General features: G+C 39.5%; 1 protein-coding gene across 1 annotated transcript in view; it reads right to left on the minus strand.

The window, feature by feature from the left end:
• Nucleotides 1-18945, minus strand: part of LOC308085253 (uncharacterized protein) — a 71906-nt gene extending 52961 nt beyond the window's left edge. Inside the window, exons 1-4 of the mRNA XM_080428331.1 lie at nt 18796-18945; nt 16744-16860; nt 15325-15452; nt 14198-14346 (exon numbers count right to left, since the gene is read on the minus strand). Coding sequence (XP_080284457.1) covers nt 14198-14346; nt 15325-15452; nt 16744-16860; nt 18796-18915 — 514 coding nt within the window. The 5' untranslated portion in view covers nt 18916-18945. The remainder of the gene's footprint in view (nt 1-14197; nt 14347-15324; nt 15453-16743; nt 16861-18795) is intronic.
• Between the last annotated feature and the right edge of the window lie 498 nt (nt 18946-19443).

A 19443-nucleotide genomic window follows, 5' to 3' on the forward strand; every position in this document is an offset into this window, starting at 1 on the left:
TATAATTATAATTATTAATAATTAATAATTAATAATTATTATTTTTTAAATATATTTTTCTATTTATTATTGCTGTTCGGGCAAGCCCGAGAATCTGGATAGAATCTTGTAATGTGAGATGCCCCCGAGTTTTTTAATCGTGTAGTGTGTGCATGTTAAGATAATCTGATAAGAGAATCTTGAAAGATTATCTTGTAGTGTGTGATTATACCCGATTTAAAAATCGTTAATATTAAGATTATCTCGTAGTGTATGTCCACAGACTAAAAGATTTTGATATTTAGTTGACTAAGACTAGACTAAGACTGAACAATTTCAGATGACTAAAATAGGACTAAAAACTAAATGGTGTGTTATTCAAAAGATTACGACTTTGCAGAATTTGCTGCCAAAATTAACACTGATATAGAGCCCATCAATGATTTGCAGACATAAACATCGGCTGCAGAAGTACAAAGTAAACCAATATGTTACCTCTAGGCCAAAGAAGTTCTGCATGGCCTTTAGACTGTCATTGAATGAGCTCCTCGTCCTGGCAATGTTGCGCACGGTAGAAATCCCAACATCAGTGTAGAAATGAGACAGGTAGTTCTGATAAAAAAAAAGAGAGAGAAGAGGATTATGTAAAATGTAGTTGACATTTTGCCTGATACTATTTTAATGACCAATTCTACTTTAAAATGTACTTTTTGAAATGTTACAACTTAGTTTTCACCAAGTCAGCATCACCTTCCTTGTGTAATCTTTTTTTGTAATTCTCTGAAGGCCTAAAAGTCAATCCTTAACACATTAAAACCAGGAAAGCATCTGTGTCACTTTAGATTTCAACCTTCGTGACATTATGTTATACTTTGGCTATTCAAAAATAGCAGATATACAAAAGCTCACAGCGTGTGCCGTGCTGTGAGCTTGTAGATCTGCTATTTTTGAAAATCTGTGCAAATCTTTGAATATATATACTGTATATATATTTTAAAGGGAACATTTTTTAACTCAAATCTTTGCTTCTGGGGGGTCCCTGGAACAAAATATTTTGAGATGGGGGTCCGCGGCCAAATACATATCATTTTGGAGGTCCTTGACTCGAAATCGGTTGAGAACCACTGATATATAGCAACATAAAAAAAAACTGTTAGGATTTAGACAACATTTGTAGAATTGGCCACATTAAAAAAAAATCACGATGTTTTAAAAATAGCAGATCTACAAGCTCATAGTAGCGCGGCACTCGCAAATTTGACGTGAGAGCAAAATGGCCACTGTGTTTATGTTATCATAATGACATAATGATTCCTAGAAAAACGTAAGTACACAACATATTCTACTACACCACATGTTCTTCATTACCTCAGCGAGTGTATCTTCATCCTCCAGCACAGCGTCGGCTTCAGGTGCAACCGTTGGAGCCGTTGAGCACAGAGTTAAACAGGCCAGCAACACCAACACCACCATGCAGGAATCCATTCTGTACCAAAGATCTATCTCTCTATCTCTCTCTCTATTTATATCTCCCCTTGGTTGTGTCCATCGTTCTCACACAGCCCGCCCCCTGAGCCCTGAGGTGGGTGGTGTTCATGTCTGAATGACATGACAGGGATGGCAGCATCCTCTGGTACATCCTCCCACAATAATTGTCAACCAAACTCATGGAGTCCACATGATTGCATGTGGAGGGCGTCCAAGCAGACCCATGGCCCAACTAACTCCAAACTTTTCACAAAAAATCCTCAATATTCTGCCTCCCAGCATACCTGCTTCCCACACCGTTACTGTACTTGCAGGATGTACAATCAATAACAAACGCATTATGCCCCAATACTTATGCAAATCACTTCGCCAGCTGCAATTTACTTCCGGAGGGTTCTTTTAACAGCCAATCATCATCATCTGCCACAAAACCTCAGCACCTTCGTTCCCCTGCAGAGCACACTGAAACAAGCGCTGCCTTGGTCTATGCAGCTCACCCCCTCCCCCCCTCAGATCTACAAGCTAACAACGCTTCGCGCGTCGACACGCTGTTGCCTTGTAGATCAGATGTACTGCCAGCAGCCCCTCCCCCTGCAGAGCACACAGGCCATCTACACAGTACACAGCGCAGCGGTCACAACCGCGAGCGAGTGAGGGAGAGAAAGCCACACCATCTTTTGGACAACAGATCTACAAGCTTCAGAAAGACACACATGGACATGGAGAGAGGGACAGAGACACAAAGAGACAACACGAAAGTTTTCCTCTACAGCGGTCACAGCCGCGAGTGAGGTAGGGACAGAGAGACAGACAGACAGAGAGGGGGACAGAGAGAGAGAGAGAGAGACACACTACACAAAACTTTGCACGCAGCCATGGCACGCAGAAAAACTATGCTGAGCGAACGCACACGCAACGCCAAGAAACTGTGTGTGTGTGTGTGTGTCGCGTCGCAAAAACACAGCGGCCATTTTGACCAGCTTGAACAGGGTCACACTTTTCTGTATAACACCCTCCACCGAAACATCGAATTCATTCTAACACATATCCGTTGGTAGGTCAGTATGTCCCAAGAGGAAAATAGCAAGAGGCGCATTCTCCGGTTTACTTCCCGTTTCTTCTATTTTCTGCGTGACGTAGGTGGACACCTTTTTAGGAGACAGGAAGCAAGTTGGAGTCAATTGATTCCAATGGAAGAGTCAACGTGAACACAGCTTCTGAACCATTCTTTAGCTCCATGGTCACTGAACTAAATATTGGACCCGATCGTCACAAGACACAAAATATGCACGATTTTCATACTAAAATTGCTTTTTTTTAGTGACACAAATTAGGAGAAAATCTACTTTGTTATCCACCTTTCTCTATCCTAGCAACACACTCTCGCGAGATCTGGGAAGTCTGACGGACGAGACATAGAGGGCTCTGTCTGTCCCATTATATTGTATTATTATATTAGATTTGAACGCTATGCTCTGTCCCCATAAGATGTTCTAAAAACTAATAAACTGAGATTCTATATGTGAATGTGGTAGGCCTACGTGAAATCATTATGGACATTTCAAAAATTAAATAAAATGTGTGTGCTCAATAATGCTCAATAATATCATTTTCCATTATTAACTGTCTTGGTTGATGGGTATGATTTGGGAATCATGACATTTTGCTAAACATTCATGCTAAACACATTATAGTCTATTAGTGGTAAAATATATACCTTATAAATAAAAGGACCTGTTACAATGTTGAGCAAAATTAGGAGCATATCTAGAAGACGATAAGACTGAATAATACGTGTGAGTTTGTGGTGGGATTTTTTGGGGTTTCTTTAAAATCATCTTTGACAATAACAGTGCACTTTCAAACATGTAAAGCATTTATTTTCTTTAATGAAGAAAATACACAAATACACATCCACATTAGCCTGGTATCCAGCCTGCTTCGCTACGTTCGGCGGACTTTTTTTTCTCTCTTCGCTTCTCAGTCTGGAGAGCACCCTATTGACTCGTTTTGCAGAACTACACTGGAACTACATGTTACGTTGGGCAACGTCGTTGCTGATTGGATGTTGTTCAAACGAATGACGAATCACAACGATCACACTGTTTTTTTTTGTCCCGCCCCGCACCACAGACCAATCAGAAGCCACGGTAGGTTTCGAAGCTTTTGGCATGTCCCGCCTCCCTTGGAGATAGGAGGCTTTCCAGACTGAGAAGCGAAGAGAGAAAAAAAAGTCCGCCGAACGTAGCGAAGCAGGCTGGATACCAGGCTACATCCACATGACGTTGTCAGCCAGGGAGAGGGGAGGGGGAGGGTGGTGGGATGGTCGGGGGAGAAGACAACCACGCCTACTTAGGAGACCGTTTGTAGGATTTGTGTACTACTTCGCCTCTAGTGGCTCGAATGGAGAATGTGTATCTTTCTATATTAACAATCTTTGGTATGTCCACAACGCGTCGCAAAAACACAAACAGTGGCCATTTTGACCAGATTGTACAGGGTCACACATTCCTGCATAACACCCTCCGCAGAAACCACACACGGCCTTTTGCCGTGTAGTTGAAGCACAAGAGGGGGGGGGGGGGGAGAGTCAGTGCACTGAAGTCAAGGCACAGACTACTGTGCTGTTGACGGACAACGGAAAGGAAACATTCAGTCTAAAATGTCAACTTTGTTAATTCACAACTACTGTGCCAGATAATAATCACCAAGACAGTCAGTCCCACTTCACTGTAGCCTATAGTAGCCTAACTAGCCTTTACATACATTATATTTGTATTAGGCTGTCCTGACACTTTATAATATTTAGAGAAATTTAACGTTTCAAATACAAAAGCAGTGGTAGTAGTTGCACATTACTGGACATTTACACTGATTTTGCTACACACATAAGAACCCAGCTCTAATGAAAACACGTACAAACGCCTATAAGTCAGACCAGGTTGCCACATTGCGCGAGACAACTACGCCACCAGCTCTATGAAAACAAAAAAAATAGCCCTCCCACATCCATCGGATCGTGTGTGTGTGTGTGTGTGTGTGTGTGTGTGTGTGTGTGTGTGTGTGTGTGTGTGTGTGTGTGTGTGTGTGTGTGTGTGTGTGTGTGTGTGTGTGTGTGTGTGTGTGTGTGTGTGTCATCGTCGCAATAAAGCATACAGTATTTACACAATACTACCTAGGAAAATAAAGTCTCTTCTTCACCAGATGCAATTTAAACACTGTGATGCCTGCTCAGAGTCATATTGTGTCTAACATACACATCTCCTCTCTCATCTCAGCTGTACCTGGGCCCTAGGTGTATTCCAACCAACCAGAGTGCAGTGGCCATCACTCCAAATGTTGTGACGTCAGGGCTCTCAATACTGCACATTGGGGGAGGAGGAGGGGTGCAGGGCGGGCGCACAGATCGCTGTGTGGGCGCGGATGCTATGTGGGCGCGGGCGATAGAGCTGAGGCCGCACGCAGCGCGGCCGAAGTTCTAGTTCCTAGAAGTGCTGGGACAGGCCCTTCGTCCTGAAGGGAGAAGTGAAGTGAAAAGAGGCCCCTGTGAGGGGCTGCGATAAGCAGTGGTGGAAAAAGTGTCAATTGTGTAGAATGTATGTAGAAATACTCTGTTACAATTGAAAGTCCGGAATTCAAAATTTGCTTGGGTATAGTACAAAAGCATTGTTATCAAAATATACTTTAAGTACAAAAGCAAAAGTATTTGTTGTGCATAATGTCCCATTTCTCTGCACTGCACTGAAATGTGTACGTCCATATTTTGACAGTATCAAGAATCAAGAATAAAGTACACACAACTTTCTGTGTTTGTTTTGCTATATGTTTAACCTCACTCCGTCAAATGGAAGAAGCTTGCGACACACATTTTGTTTCACAGCGTACTTGCATCTGAGACTCCGGGCGCAGAATCGATGACAGACGGAGTTTCATTTTTTCAAGCTACTAGGCAGGTGATTGGATGATCCCGCCCCTAGCAGCCGCTGATTGGTTCGTATGCGCAGTGGTTCGGGCAGCGTTACTCTGTGAGCAATCCCAGACCCTCCTTCCTGAAACCAAATGCAAATGAGATTTCCGGAGGGAGGGGGGTTTACCAGGCTATGTTTGATCCTGTGCATGTTTAAAACATTTAGTCAATTCTTTAACAGTAACTCTGTTTCAATGCAAACTTTCTTAGTCCACTTCCTCCCGAGTGCTTCTGTGTTTATTCCTAAACAACCAAATCCTATAACAACACTACATGTGTAGGGCAGTGGTGTTGACAGAGAGATATTACTGCTCTGGTCACGTGATGTGACAGTGACAGCCCCAGCTGCACAACCCACTTCTGAACTATAGCCCTGGATAGGGGGCACTGCAAAGAGTTCATCTGAAAAATACCAAATTGTTTGGTTGAAATGTTGTGCTGTGCAGTTTGCACAGTACATATTTTTGGGACCATTAAGCTGTGTGCTGAAGTTTTTCTTTGTGATTGATTACTCACCTGGTCTTGCACCAGCAAGAAACATCAAATCACATGCAATCTATAATCATAGTACCATACCAACCAACTGTATCACCATGCAAAGGGATCAATGATATTATAAGGATTTTTTTTCTTTTACTGCATCAATAATGATCTTTATCATTTAATATTTCTTGAGATATTCAGACATTCAGACATTCAGAGTAAATGATTACAACACACAGCCCCATGACACAATCCACTTTCTGACCTGAAGTCCTGATATGTACATGATCAAAACTCAATACATGCTTGCACAAGAGATAACAGAATTGTTGGACCCCAGGGTGCATCGGGGATTTACTGCACACTATTCACAACAGAAGGAACAGGAACACTCTTGTTTCAAAAAGGGGTGTAATGATTCAGTCTATAAGAACTATTGCCCAATGCAACTGTCGTCAATCTTCTTTGAGCTTCACGTTTCCAAAGTTGTTGTTTTTTAAGGGAGAACACAGCAAAGACGCAATAAGCAGTGGTCGAAAAAGTAGTGAAATTTTTTATAAATAGTTGATCTAAATAGTTGATCTACAAGTTTACAACGTGTCACTTTGTGCCGCGTTGTAGATCAGCTATTTCCGCTTTTATGAAAAGTATTAAATATGTCAGTTATTTTTCATCTGCCATGTGCAATTTTTGATCATGAAGCCTAAAAGGCAAACCAAAATGTCGTTTTTATTCATATTATGTTCCCATGTTCAATGCCAAAAACACAATTAAATCGTTAATCACAATGATTTGAGTGATGATTTATCGTCAACTTAAATTTGTAATCGTTACAGCCAGACATGACTTTTAGGAAGAACTCTTTTATTGGCATTACAGCTCACAAACATACCCACACAAAACCAACTCAAACAGCAGTGTCTCACATGGAGAGGGGTGATTCCCACCCTTAACCATCATGGTGTAATAACCAACACACAAATATCACATGGTTGGATAAATAAATGTCATATAGAAACACAAACATAAATTGCCATTAGCACAATTCCAATTACTAACTCCTATTACAAGAGACAATAACATACACTTATATACTGGGAAATCCCACTTCCCCCACTAACCAACTGGGAAGCTACAATATTAAGCTGATATTTTGTATATTTTCTGATATGTTCAAGTCTTTCAGGTGTCTTCTGCCCATTATTAGCCAAGAAGGCTGTATGGTTAATGAACATTTTGGACAGATTTGATAGAAAGAATGCCATGCCATGTCTTCCACTTCTTAAAAACATTCGAGCCAATAGTAGTTGAGAAGACGACGATTCTGTTTGTTTGCAAGGGTGTATTCAGTCTGCTTTGGGCCGTCACATAAGTACAGGTAATCTATGGAAGGAAGCATTCAGTTCATTAAGGAATAAATTAACAACAAAAAAATATATTACTATGAGGTGGGTAATGTCTTTTCATCAACTTTTGAAGAACTCCCAGCAGTATGTTTCTGTGTTATATAACATTTTACTAAGCTGCTCCCTTGGGTTTCCATCACCCTTGCCTAAACGGTGCCCTTATAATTGCCACCAGGCCTTGTACATTTGGTATTGATTAGTGTGAATTATTTTTGGATTTCTTACCACGATTCTGAAAAGCAGCATCCACTTTAGTACTGCAGCCAGGGAAGTCGTAAGAGATGTATCTTGGGTATCCATCGTCCATTAGGTTTGTGCGCTCATCATAACTGGAACATATATAGTGCACATCAATTATCAACATAAAATGACATTTAAAATGGGACTGCACATGCTGAGGTGAGCAATTTATTTTAGTGTGTCTTCGTGAAGTGAAGAATAAAAGATAAATGTGATGACAATAATGATGAAAAGTTTGCACATTAACTCTCACCTCCAATACTGACTATTCACAAAAAATAGGGTTTTCCCAGTGTTTTTTACAAAAACGGCTGCATCCACTTTCTTCACACTTGATGGGAGGCCAAGGCTGGTGAGAGGCCTTGGAAATCCAGGCAGTTTTGTGTTTGCATATGCCCTAATGCCCCAGTAATTGCGACCTGTAGAAAAAGCAAGGGCAGTTACTGTACCTTTAATATTATTACTATATATATTTTCTCCTTTCCCCTCTATCTTTCCCCTAGTGTAGACCGTTGTCACTACTAACTGCTATTGGTCTTAGGAAGGGTGCAGTCACGAAGAATTGTATGCTTGTAGATCGGCTATTTCTATTTCGGCTATTTCTGCTATTTTTGTAATATTTGAAAAACAGTGAAAGTTTTTCAACATGGAAACGATTATGCAAAAATAATTGCGATTATCTTAAATAGTTGCTATTGGACGATTATGTAATAATTGTGACAGGCCTAGGTCTGAGCACTGTTTCTTTGAGCACTTATTTTACACATACACCTAACTGAACGGACGACAAGAGACGGCATGCTGCCACACCATCTATGTGCTGAGGATTAACTCAAGCATTCCTTAATCCTTGTCCGAAGCTAGCCATTAATTAGGCTTTAGGCTAGGTTTTCATGTCCAAACAGGTATCTTTGGTCTGTAATTCAACCCTAGGCGAACTGATCTGTAGTGAATTGAGTGTGTGTAGAGTGGAGATCGGCACTCGTGTTTGCGATAGTACCTTCAAAAAGATACAACACATCCTCGCTTGGGACTTCGTAGGCAGCGTCGACATTGTTGATCTGAGGCCACTGTGTGCTCACTTTGGTGAATTGGATTCCTTGGAACAAAGTACTCTTCTTCCAAAAGTAACTATTGAGGAAAAGTAAGGGGGTTTAAATGAAGTCTTAATCGGTCAAAAAAGCATACATTCAAGAAAACATCACTCAGCATGTCAACAATAGTGATTGATTTGATGCATTTTATCTGCAGGACTGGTATACTCTTACGCTGAATTCATGGCAGCAGTGGCGGGCTGATTTCCACAGTGAATTAAATGGGTATATTCGAGGTACAGTATGTTTGATTCCCTCGAAAATAAGGAAGTTGTGTTCTGGTGTGGGCTCTGCTCTGGGCATGCAGCCCAAGCTAGCACTGCAGTGGTGGAAAAAGTACTAACATTTTTTACTTAAAGGGATATTTCACTTTCAAATAAAATAAACATTAAAAATAAATATTTTTAAAAAATGAAAAAAGTTATGGCAAAATCACGGCCCCCTCACACATTAGTAGGACACTCTAATGCGTGAGGGGGCCGTGATTTTTCCATTTCTTTTTTCATTTATTTTTAATATATTTTTTAAATGTTTATTTTATTTGAAAGTGAAATATCCCTTTAAGTAAAAGTATCAATACTTACTTTTGGTACTTTAAGTACATTTGGATACCAATACCTTTGTACTTTTACTCAAGTACATTTTTTATTCCGGACTTTTACTTGTAACAGAGTACTTCTACATTGCAGAATTGATACTTTTATTTAAGTTAAACATATGAGTACTTTTTCCACCACTGACTGCCAGTGACTATGAGGCCATGAAGCAGTTTGTCGATAAAGTTGCAGCATGTGAAACAGTCTGTGGTTGGGACCATAGACATATAAAGGTAGAGGCCTCCTCCGGCTCTGAGGCATCTATATCTCGGGCGTGCACCAGCTTCCGTCCTCCCTTGGGAAGTTTCCGCGTTTTGCCTCTGATTGGCCTACCGAACGTCCCCTTCTGTGACGCATGCGGAAACTTCCCGAGGGAGGGCGGAAGCAATACAAGGTATTGCGATGCAGGTCGCTCCAATGAACTGCAGAGGCCAATGAGGTATCTAGGTTTCGTTGGGACGGCCACGGCCTTTGATAAGCCTGCGAGCATTAGTCTGTGGAGTTACTTATAGGTGACTTTGCATCAGTGTTGATTTCGTCGACTAAAACTATGACGAAAAATGTTCATAGATTTCCTTTTTTCACTGACGAAAACTACATAAAAACTAAGCTACGATGACTAAAACTATGACTACATATACTGACAATTTCGCCAACAAATAAAAACTAGACTTAAATGTTGGGGAGGGACTAGTGGAGAAGAGATCCGGTAGAACTAAAAGACAAGTCATTTTATGTTTGGTTGTGCTCTGAAAATAGCAGATCTACAAGCCTACAAGGCTATTTTCAGCATGCAACCAAGAGTAAAATCAGCCATTACGATGCCATCAAGGCACCACCAAAATACATTTTAGTCGACTAAATCAACTGTAGATTTAGTCGACTAAAATCTTATGATATTTAGTCAGCTAAAACTAGACAAAAACTAAAACATTTCAGGTGACTAAAATATGACTAAAACTAAATGGAATTTTATTCAAAAGACTATGACTAAAACTAAATCAAAACTTGCCGTCAAAATCAACCCTGCTTTGCATTAAACCAATTAAATGTTATTTAATAAACATGCTATTTAATAGCACATATTCATATTCAAACACACAGTACCCATTTTTGAAGAACAACAGGTCTCCTCTGAGAGAGGTAGCAGCATCAAACGCCAGGTCCTTGCTGCACTTCTGATCTCCAGGGTTGGGCCCAAGGTCAGGTGGAGTTGGAGACGGAGTTGGTTGTGGAACTTGCGGTCTACGGACACCTTTAATGCAAATACGCAGTCGGGCAAGCAAGCCACAATGTCAGTCATTACTGATTATGCTGTATGGAGCGGTTTCTAAATGTGTTGCACAGAACAGACAACGTCTGACTTGACTTGGTCTACTTGTAATGAGTCAGCATTAACTGTGCATATCATTACTGACACTTATTTCCTCACATTGCCTGATGTGTGCGTCCTTGTGCTACAGTATGTAAGCCTGATGCCAGCTACCTCCAGTTGTGTAAAGTAACTAAGTAAATGTACTCAAGTACTGTACTTAAGTACAATTTTGAGGTATTTTCAGTACTTTTACTTCTACTCCACTACATCTCATATTGTACTTTTACTCCACTACAATTATTTGAAAACTTTAGTTACTAGTTACTTTGTAGATTTTGTTATTATTACAAAACATACATTAACCACTAATGCGCTATATATATTTCGGCTATTTGAAAATAGCAGATCTATAAGCTCACAATGAGTTGCGAAGCGACGCATTGTGAGCTAGTAGATCTGCTCAAAAGATTTGTATACATTTTGAAAACTTGAAATGGGACATTCTGCATAATGAATACTTTTACTTTTGGTACTTTAAGTTCATTTTAAATACTCCTGTACTTTTACTCAAGTCAATTTTTAATTCTGGACGTTTACTTACTTCTACATGATGGTATTGATACTTTTAATTAAGTAAAAAAACATTGTCCAGTACATGACGCATTCAAAATCCAGAGACTTAATAACAATGGATATAGAATTGTCTCTCTGAGTGAATCATCATACAGGATCTAAAAAGGCTTTGATTACCATACAGAGCTTGCACCCCACGCTTGTCGTCGTCTGGCAGCTTGTATCCGTAGGTTTTGACGTATTTGTAGGTGGGATACATCAGAGCTGATCTGTCCCTGGAGTGATCCAGGCCCAGAGCATGGCCAAATTCATGAGCCGCCACTAACAGCAGATTTATACCTGATAACCATAATAACAATGCATAATATAATCTCAGATAATAATGGGTTGAGCAGCTTCAATGATCCTTTTAGCATTATTGTATAACTGGTTCTCAACATGTGGGTCGGGACCCCCAGGGGGGTCCCCACATGATTTTTTGGGGGTCCCCAGATGACCATTACTGCATCAAACGTAATCAACAAACTATGCATTAAGAACTGGTCAGAACATTGTCCAAATTGTCAAATAATATAAGAAAGAGGCAACAATTGTGAAAATAGCCGATCTACAAGCTCACAACGCCTCGCATTTTCACAATATTTAACTGTGGAAGCGAGTCAAACTAAATGTAATGCCTCAACTCCTACAATTCCAAGTGCCATGGGTGAGGGGGTCCCCAGTTCAAATATGATTATTTTGGGGGGTCCCCAGTTCAAATATGGGGTCCCCAGTTCAAATAGGATTATTTTGGGGGTCCCCAGTTCAAATAGGATTATTTTTGGGGGTCCCCAGTTCAAATATGATTATATCGTTGAGAACCACTGGTATAACTGTACCTCCGTACTTTTTGCAAACTGAAGGGTTCTCAAGGGTTCTCAAGGGTTTCTTTTTTCTTCTTCTTACCCTATTCACCTGTTTCCTAGGCTGTGTGTTTTCCACTTCCTGTCGATTTCATTGGATATCTTTGGTCATCTGACCAGTTTCATTGGATTTCATTGGATCAAATCGACAGGAAGTGGAAAACACACAGCCTAGGAAACAGGTGAGTACTGTACAGATATTCTAACCCCCCCCCCTTTTTTTTTATGGTATAAAAGATTACCTGTCTGGGTTAAACTCCAATTTTCATCATTATCGAAGTGTGTGTCCCCTCCTTCTCCCCATCCAGGAGCGGTGGCATGGGCCAGTACTCCGTTTCGCCCATCAAAAGGGTCACCGTCCCCATGCTCTGTTTTATGTTAGGAAAGACATGGTTAACATAACCTGCTGTTTATTTCCATAAATGAACAGGTATCATTGAAGGGGAATGGAATATACAGTACCTGTACAGTCAGTAACCAGAGAATAATTCTATCAATAATCTGATAATTCCCATAATGTGTCATGAAGGGACTCCATGATGCATTATAAGGCTCAATACAGTAACAATACTATGCATGTTATTGCTATATAGCAATAAAATAAGTTTATTTTTTATTTTTTTGAATGCTTTTTTTTTTCAGTGGTGGAAAGTAACTAAGTACATGTACTCAAGTACTGTACTTAAGTACAACATTTGAGGTATTTTTCTTATTTACTGGGTGTATTTCCCATTTTCAATACTTTAACCTCTACTCCACTACATCTCAGAGAGAACTTTAGTTACTAGTTACTTTGTAAATTTTGATCATTATTAAAAAATAATAAACATACATTAACCACTTCAGACCTATACTTTGGCTATTTGAAAATAGCCGATCTACAAGCTGACAACGCTTCACATCTGCTATTTTCAAAGGATGTTATAATGAAAACTTACTAATTACATAATGAGTACTTTAACTTTTAGTACTTAAGTATGTTTTGAGGCCAATACTTTTGTACTTTTACTCAAGTACATTTTGAATACTGGTACTTTTACTTATAACAAAGTATTTTGACATTGTGGTATTGCTACTTTTACTTAAAGTGTAAGACCACTTTGGCAGAGGTTTGGGTTGTGTAGTTACCTTGCCATGATGTAACTCCAAAGGTGGGAAATAAATAAAAAATAATTGCTCCATTGATTAGAAATGGATTATTCAAAAATATGCTCCTCATTGACTTACATTGTATGGTAAAACAGCTCTCAAAGTCACTCTTTAAGCACATAAATGAACACAAACAAAGCTGATTCAGACAATATAGAGCATCACCAAACCCAGTACTGTTTGTTTTTTTAATAAAAATGTCAACTTCCTGTTGATTTTACCATTTGAAGATCTGGATCCACGGATCCAGTCCAGGTTTTCTACTTATTAAAAATGGCAAAATCAACAGGAAGTTGACATTTTTATTTAAAAAAAAAAACAGTACTGGGTTTGGTGATGTTCTATATTGTCTGAATCAACTTTGTTTGTGTTCATTTACGTGCTAAAAGAGTGACTTTGAGAGCTGTTTTACTGTACAATGTAAGTCAATGAGGAGCATATTTTGAATTATCAATTTCTAATCAATGGAGCAATTATTTTTTATTTCTCTTCCACCTTTGGGGTTACATCATGGCAAGGTAACTACACAACCCAAACCTCTACCAAAGTGGTCTTGCCCTTTAACACGTTCACTGCCGTGGGCTTTCTACTATTGGCAAGTAGCTTCTGCCAGCATTTTTAAGCATTCTTAAGACACATTTTTCAAGAACCACAGAATATTTATCTCCAGTATGATCGATCCCCTGATGGTTGCTAATCACGGAGGGTTTCACTGTGCTTAAGTGGAGAAAAAAAATTTCATTGCGACCTCCAGTTCTCTTGTTTTACGCAGTTGAAAATAACATGTTTCGCCAAAAATACATAGTAAAACACAGGAGCCGAGATACAGGATTTTAAAGTAATAAGTTAACCAGGAAGTGAAAAAAAAAAAAAAATGACAGACATATCGGTCAATGGCGGTGAACGGGTGGATTTTAAATGACAGAGATGTCCGTCAATGGCAGTGAATACAAACATGTGAGTACTTCTTCCACCACATTTTTTTTTTAAATATCGCATATTCACCTCCACTTCCGAAGAGTATCATCATGTCTGCGGTACCACTGTGGATCTGTTTGAAATCCAACGGGATGACATCGCTGTAGAGCTGGAATGCCCAAGCAATGGTGGCATCGATCTGACTCGGGCTCAGACGGCGATTGTAATTTAGGATCCTGTTCATTTGGGATTATGGTAGTTTAGCACAGTGGTTCCCAAACTGGGGGTCGGGACAGGGGTTCAGGGGTTCACTCATCAGTAAAAAAAACAACATACAGTATAAGCGTAGGCTATACAGGGTATCTGCACATTACTAAAGTTACAATTTAATGACTTATAATTCCTTTTTTAATACCAAATTGGCCACATTGTCAAATATTACGTAAGACAGAGCAAACATTGTGAGAATAGCCGATCTACAAGCTCACAACGCCTTGCATGCAGTGCGAGGCGTTGTGAGCAGATCGGCTATTTTCACTATATTTATCTGTGGAAGTGGAACCGAGTAAAACTAAATGTAATGCCTACAATTCCAAGTGCTTATCAGGGTGGGGGGGTCCCCAGTTCAAATATGATTATTTTAGGGGGTCGTGGCCTGAAACGTTTGGGGACCCTTAGTTTAGCAAATTAATTGACGGCCAGGACAGCACTATCACCTCACTATCACCCACTATCACCTCACTATCACCTCACTATCAACTCACTATCACCTCACTATCACCTCACTATCACCTCACTATCACCTCACTATCACACACTATGACAGACATCTTCTGTCATACTTTGAAACGCTGGTTTTCAAGGAATGCTTTTTTGGCAAATTTTCTCAAACCTGTCTGTATATGCACATAAGTTTGATATGAAAGTGAAAGGTTGCTTTGTCTGTTATATTTCACCCAGCACTTTTATACTGCATTCAACTACTCTATGGAGAAAGCTGTTTCATATATTAATATTTAATTTAATTTGATGTTGACTGTAAATGTATTGTACAAGACACTAACCATTTTTTACACTTATGCTTAGAACATGTGTTTTATTTTGATTCAATCAATTCAATTTCATTGTTATCATAGGAGCATACATCATCATATGATATTAGCATGATAGAAGTAATGAAAGTGTCATTTTTTTTTTGCTTTAATGTTCAGCACCTGTAGGTAACGAGGCTCTTCTGCCATTTTGGTCTCCGAGGGAAGTGTGCATATCTGCCGATGTCAGGAACTCCACACCTGGGTTCCTTCATCACCTTCACAGTTTCATTATCCAAGGTGCCAGTCACCTGGTGGTCATTAGTGGCAGATCATTTTAGAAAACAACACAATAGCAGAATATAGCAGAAAATAGCAGATATACAAGCTCATAGCGCGGCACTGAGTGCCGCACTATGAGCTTGTAGATCTGCTTTTTCTTTTTATCGTGAAGGTTTGTGCAAATCTTTGAATTTGTTTGAACATTTTTATCTCTGATCTGTGCTTCTGGGGGGTCCCTGGAACAACATATTTTGAGATGAGGGTCCGTGGCCAAATACATATCATTTTGGGGGTCCTTGACATGGAAAAGCTGGAGCACTACTGATATACAGTAGCAAACATACTGTTAGGATTTAGAAGACATTTGTAAAAATATTCACGATTTCAGATCTACAAGCTCATAGTGCCACGCAATGAGCTTGTAGATCTGCTATTAGCCAAAGACATCTTAAGTGACACACAGTGGCGTAACGGAGGGGTAGAAAGTGATGCGGTGCGGGGGGGCCACCAGCAGGGGGGCCCCACCTGCGCTGATACAAATATGTTTACAGCAAAAAAAAAGAAAAAAGTTTATTTATATTGGTCAAATAGAACCGAATTAGACCCGAATTAGACCGAATTAGACCCGATGCGCGTGCATTTGCGTGAAACTCCCGTGGGGAGGCCCTACGATTCTGCGTTAAGCCGCTGGTGACACAGATGCGTTCCCGGATTGAATGGGTTAAAATGTTTCACTCCACCATGAGATATCTATCCATCCATCCATCCGCTAAAAAACAGTGACAAATTATTGGTGGCATGAGACTCTATTGTCCGCATTCTTGTGTTTAAAGATGCAGTTAGAAGATTCCCTGGCATTGCTGGGTTATTGCACTGACAACGCATCCCAAATTGTGTCAATCAACGTGTTCAGGTTCCAGTACCCAGTACTGGCACTTATTTATGTTTTTAAAACGTCATGCAATCAGTGTGTGTGTGTGTGTGTGTGTGTGTGTGTGTGTGTGTGTGTGTGTGTGTGTGTGTGTGTGTGTGTGTGTGTGCGTGTGCGTGTGCGTGTGCGTGTGCGTGTGTGTGTGTGTGTGCGTGCGTGCGTGCGTGCGTGCGTGTGTGTGCGTTTTCTGCGTGTTGTGTCTGTGTGTCACTGGAGGTCTCGATCTTCCTCCATTATTTCAATTGTCACGCCAACCTTTTTTGTGAGAGATAGCTTTTGATGGAATCTGACATTGTCTCATTTTTTCCACTTATTTACATAATTCTAGCTTTTTGAGAACATGAACATCTGCTGTAGAAGTACAAACCATTATTCGTAGCAATTATTACCTCTAGTCCAAAGAAGCTCTGCATGGACTTCAGACTGTCGTTGAATGAAGGCCTGGAAATTCTACGCATTGCAGAGTTGGAATTCCCGACATCAGCATAGAAATGAGACAGGTAGTTCTGATTAAAAAAAAGGGAGGGAAGAGGATTATGTAAGACATTTAGTTAATATACATGATCATGCTCATTATCTGACCATTGTCAATTTAATAAAACTAGAGGTTCGGGCCGTTACGCGGCCCTCACACTTAAGTCGCACAGCCGATCTGACCAATATGTCTGAGTCACAGTGTTGGAGGCTTTGTCAGAGTACCTGTTGTACCCATCAATCTGTGTCCCCTTTGTGCCCATATTTGGAGGTGTATGGGCACGCCCTCCCATTAGCCAATTTTAATAGGGGAGGATAAGTCTTTCATGAAATGTTACGACAAAATTGTTTTCACAACCCATGTATTATTCACAGAGTTATTTATCAGCAACACCTTCCTTGTATTAACTTGTGCAATGTGTTTTGCAATTCTCAGACGGTCCATCCTTTACCTGTCTCCACCTAGTCAATTACTGTACTGTACTGTACTGTACTGTACTGTACTGTACTGTACTGTACTGTACTGTACTGTACTGTACTGTACTGTACTGTACTTACAGCCAGTGGTGGAAAAAGTACTCACAACGTTTTACCTAAAAAAGGTAAAAGTATACTTCAATGTAGAAATGCTCTGTACAAGTAAAAGTCCGGAATTCAAAATGTACTTGAGTAAAAGTATAAAAGTAGTGGCATCAAAATGTAAATGTAGGTTTTCAAATGTATAAAAATAGTTTGAAAATAGCAGATCTACAAGCTCACAATGCGTCGCATCGCGACACATTGAGAGCTTGTAGATCTGCTATTTTCAAATGGCCAAAATGTATATACTGTAGGGCTGAAGTGGGTAATGTATGTTTTGTAATAATAATCAAAATCTACAAAGTAACTAGTAACTAAAGTTTTCAAATAATTGTAGTGGAGTAAAAGTACAATATTTGCCTCTGAGATGTAGTGGAGTAGAAGTGAAGGTATTGGAAATTGGAAATTTCCAATACCTCAAAATTGTACTTAAGTACAGTACTTGAGTACTCTTAGTTACTTTCCAGCACTGCTTTACTGTATACTGTACTGTACTGCACTGTACTGTACTGTACTGTACATACATGGACACACAGCATGACTATGCCTTATTAAATGGATCTCACCAGAATTCATGGTGGAAAGTATACTAAGTACATTTATGCTAATTTATACTTCCACTTAACTACATTTCAGAGGGAAATGTTGTTCTTTCTAACCCACTACTTTTATTTCACAGCTTTAGTTACCAGCTACTTTTTGGATTAAGATTTTACATAATGGATAGCATAAACAAGCTTTTATAGGGTCACATTTTAGATGTCTTTAAGTTGTTAACGGCTCCAACAAGTAGCCTAATGATTTATCCCTCTAAAGTTCTCACATGGTTTCAATGTAATGTTACAAATGATCCAATATTTCACCAAACAGAAAAACTGAGATTTGTTTACTCTGCTACAATTATTTGAAAACTTTAGTTACTAGTTACTTTTTAGATTTAGATTCGTATTACTAAACATAACATACATTAACCACCTATGCTGTTTATACAGTATATTTGGGCTATTTTCGAAAGATTTTTAAACATTTTGAAAACTTGAAATGGGAGATTCTGCATAATGACTAATGAGTACTTTTACTTTTGATACTTTAAGTTTTTGATGCCAATACTTTTGTACTTTTACTTTGTAAATTCTGAATACCAGGCTTTTACTTGTAACAGAGTATTTACTACTTTGCAGTATTGATACTTTTACTTAAGTAAAACATTTTGAGTACTTTTACCACCACTGGTAATGTATTTTTTGAATTGCTATGTTGGTTCTTTTACTTAAGCACAGGATCTGAACACTTCTTCCACCTCTGACTAAATAGGTTTACTTAGCTTAGTTTATGTCACAATATAGAAAAAACTACAGAGTAAATAAACAACAAATTCTTCATATTACCTCAGCAAGCGTATCTTTATCCTCCGGCAGAGCATCTGTCTCAGGTGTAACAGCTGGAGCCGTTGAGCATAAAGTCAAACAGGCCAGAAACGCCAACACCAACACCATGGGGGAATCCATTCTGGTCGAGAGACCTGATGTGATGTTGACTGTCAGATCTCTCTCTCTATTTATATCAATCTCCCCTTCGTTGTGTCCATCATCCTCACACAGCCCGCCCCCACCTTAAAGGTGTGTTAAGTTATGTGTGTTGTACATATTTGGGATGATGGCAGCATCCTCTGGTAAACATTCCAGTGGTGGGACAGGCCCTCATTGTGAAGAGAAAAGTGTCCTCCATGATACATCGGATGTGTTGTATTAAGATCAGTGATGGAAAGTAACTACAGTAAGTACATTTACTCAAGTGCTGTACAATTTTGAAGTGCTTTTACTTTACTGGAGTATTTCCAATTTTCCGTACTTTTACTTCTACTCCACTACATCTCAGAGGCAAATATTATATTTATACTCCACAACAATTATTTGAAAACTTCAGTTACTATTTACTTTGTAGATTTTGATTATTATTTCAAAACATACATTGACCACTTCAGCCCTGTATATATTCTGGCTATTTGAAAATAGCAGATCTACAAGCTCACAACG

This window comes from Gymnoscopelus braueri (assembly GCF_963280865.1).
Source record: "Gymnoscopelus braueri genome assembly, chromosome: 5".
In the NCBI taxonomy this organism is placed as follows: domain Eukaryota; kingdom Metazoa; phylum Chordata; class Actinopteri; order Myctophiformes; family Myctophidae; genus Gymnoscopelus; species Gymnoscopelus braueri.